The 3,217-nt window shown below is 45.2% G+C and overlaps 1 protein-coding gene across 1 annotated transcript in view; it reads right to left on the bottom strand.

Annotated features, from left to right (window-relative positions):
• Positions 1 to 3,217, bottom strand: part of AMOTL1 (angiomotin like 1) — a 90,448-nt gene that overhangs the window by 14,337 nt on the left and 72,894 nt on the right. Inside the window, exon 8 of the mRNA XM_023757292.1 lies at positions 2,279 to 2,557. Coding sequence (XP_023613060.1) covers positions 2,279 to 2,557 — 279 coding nt within the window. The remainder of the gene's footprint in view (positions 1 to 2,278; positions 2,558 to 3,217) is intronic.

Below are 3,217 nucleotides of genomic sequence, written 5' to 3'. Positions count from 1 at the left end.
AGCAACAAATCGATGTCTCTCTCACATGACATCTCTTCTTCTCTCTCTCTCTCTCTCTCTCTCTCTCCTCTCAATGGAAAAAATATCCTCAGGTGAGGATTAGAAATCAATAAAAAAATAAAAATAAAAGCACTAACCATGTTTATCTGTATGGCTGAAATGGACATTTCTCATCTTCTTTATTCTCTTATGTATTTTTCAAATTTTCCATAATAATTATAAATTACTATTATAATAGAGAATTGTGTGTGTGTTTATATGCACGTGTGCCCACGTGTATGTCTGAATAAAGATTAAAATTTCTCATTCTAGATCATTGTGGAGTAACTTTCTCCTAAAGGTTTGAGCCTTTACAGAGTAGCTGACAGCCCTGAAGAGGCTTGAAGGGCATGAACACCCAACACAACCACTGAGGAGATGGAAATTAAGGTCAAAATGACCGTTGGAAACGTCACGTCCAGTATGGACTGAGAATCCCGATGAACAATTTCAAGTTCTTACCCTCAGACTTCGTTTTCTTCCAGCGACAAGTTTGGGCCGTGACCATGAATCCTAGGCACATTTCTAACTTTCTGGGAAGTGGCTGGTGTCACTTACTTATCTGGTCCTGAGTGGGGAGACCAGATGCCATTTCCTGTCATTCTGCGTCTGGGCGTGCAAATGCCTTGCAGGTGACTCAGATCCTGGGTTTAACCCATGGCTGCACTGGCACGGGGGAACATGCTGGGATGTAAGAGCTGCTGTGAGGGTGTTCTGACTTAGCAGGCTGCACTGTCCTGAGCTAAGCCTGTGTCCTAGCCAGAGCCACTGGAATAAAAAGGAGGTGCTTCCGATCTTTCAAGGGGAGTGGCAAGAACAGCAACTTTATTATTATTTTTTAAATTATATTTTTATTGATTTCAGAGAGGAAGGGAGAGTAGAGATAGAAACATCAACGATGAGAGGATTATTGATTGGCTGCCTCCTACACACCCCCTACTGGGGATAGAGCCCGCAACCCAGGCATGTGCCCTTACTGGGAATTGAACCATGACCTCCTGTTCACAGGTTGATGCTCAACCACTGAGACACACCGGCTTGGCAAAACAGCAACTGTATAGCCTTTTTTTTACACCTGCTCTTGGGATCAATTTTCATATGGCTCTTTAATTCATTGTGCCTTTGACTGCTTGATTTGATTTGATAGGCACGTGAGGACCTACTAACTGCAGGTTCTTGTTATAGATGACTTATCTGATCAAATATTTTGTGGGTAGCATTCATATACTACTTACCACATCCCAGACTGTATGCAATTTTCTAAGTGTGTAGGTACTAGAAGAGCTTTGATCCCTGTTGGGCAGAGTGCACACTGTGTGCCCCCAATGCCTGGAACAGCACCTGGCACCCAGCAGGTACTCAATAAATACTTGTTAAGTGAGTGAATTAATATTATCCCTAATCAACTGCAAGATTCTCGAAGACATGGACCTCTCTCATTTACCTTTGTATCAACCTTAAGCCTCGCAAGGAGTATATTATGATGAAGATGGTTGATAGTAACGATAATTATATTCAGCCAACATTTTTAAAGCACCACCATGCCAAGCTTTGTGCTTTATATGTAGTATCTCACTTAATCCTCCCAATAACAGTAAAAGGCACACTTCTTTATTATCTCTGTTTAAGAGATGAGGAAATTGAGGATGAAAGAGGTCACGTGACTGCTCAAGGCCACAGAGCTGATACACCGTCCTGGGTCACGAAGCTCACTCATTGTAGTCTGGCCCGTGAGTCCCAGCTCCTCACCATCCTGGGGAGTGATGGGAAGCACACACAGGAGCCATCTGGACTGAATAAGGCCCTTCAGAAGGAACCTTAATAAGAACAAGGAGTGCGCCTGGGAGCCAGACACAGACATTCGGAGAGGCTGCACACAATCAAAGACCTTATATGGATATAATGACAAGAAAAGACCCACAAGAGTGATCAGAAAGAACCTGTCTCCAAGGACTTCACAGCTTTTACTTTCATAGAAATTTTAAAAAAAAGATTAAAAATGTATAACTTTCCTTTGTTCCTCACACGGAGAAGGAGCCTCAATAAGTGATTTCAGTTATAACGATAGTAAGGGTCCTCGCCTCAAAGCAGACCCCCTGTCCTTCAGGGGCTGAGGTCACTTTCTGGGCACATGCTTTCCTACCTGACGAGTTCCTCCGTGGTGACAAGGAAGATGCAGTGAGGCTGCTGCCTGGGATGGCTCATGCTAGCATTCACACGGTTTCTACACAGGACTTACAGGGTTGAAAAGGCTTCTCATGGACAAGACCCTGGTAGACTTAACAGTCTTCCCCTTCAGCTGCTTTAACCTTGACGTTTGCTGAGACACTGAGTGACCTGGCTTCAGGAGATGTTTCTGAAGGAACAGCTTTTTATTTTCAACAACAGCAGCAGCAACAGTTGAACCAATCACGGCACTGTTTTCTGCATGTCGGGCACCAAGCAAAGCACTCTGCATAGACCATCCGGGCCATGCGTCCTCCAGACTGGGGGCTCCTACTGTCCACATGGCTCCTGCCTACCCGGCCAGACCTCGTCTCCTTTTCTGACACTGTCTACAGCCTGAATCCCCTCACTCAGACCTCAGAAGGGGACATTCTACCTCCACAGCCAGGAGTAAAGGAAAAGGTCTACCTCACAAAACAATCTAAAGGGTTAATCTCATCAGAAACTACTAATCCACAATGCTTACGTGGGATCACACTTTCCTGGATCTGGGGGGTGGGGGAGTCATTGCAGGCCGAGCCCACTTCTGAAAACTGGAGACAGGCTTGTTGAAAGCCACCCCTGCTCCACCCCACGGAGGACTTCTGCCTTTCTTAATGCTATCAGGAGTCCGAAGACAGAGTAATTGAACTATTTTTTGAAAAATTGTTAGTCTGTTTTCTGTACAGAACCAGTGGTTTCCAGTCCTCCCACTTATGTCTAGCCCTGAACACATGCCAACCAGCGGGCTGCAGGCGGGGTTGCAGGCTGAGGGTGAGCTTTCTGCTGATGGTATTCATGTGTGCCGTTCATATTTTGCCTGGCTCTGGGTTGGATCAAGTCTGTTTTCATTAATTTTTATTTGGGAGATCTCCTACATTCCCCCCTTTCCCTCCATCCCAACTCAACTCCTTGGAGTTGGCTCTAGTTGAAGGTGCTTGGTTAGAAAATGGAAATGGAGGCCCTCAGGGCT

This window comes from Myotis lucifugus, unplaced genomic scaffold (assembly GCF_000147115.1).
Source record: "Myotis lucifugus unplaced genomic scaffold, Myoluc2.0 scaffold_104, whole genome shotgun sequence".
Classification (NCBI taxonomy): domain Eukaryota; kingdom Metazoa; phylum Chordata; class Mammalia; order Chiroptera; family Vespertilionidae; genus Myotis; species Myotis lucifugus.
This window is presented reverse-complemented; position numbering and strand designations above follow the sequence as displayed.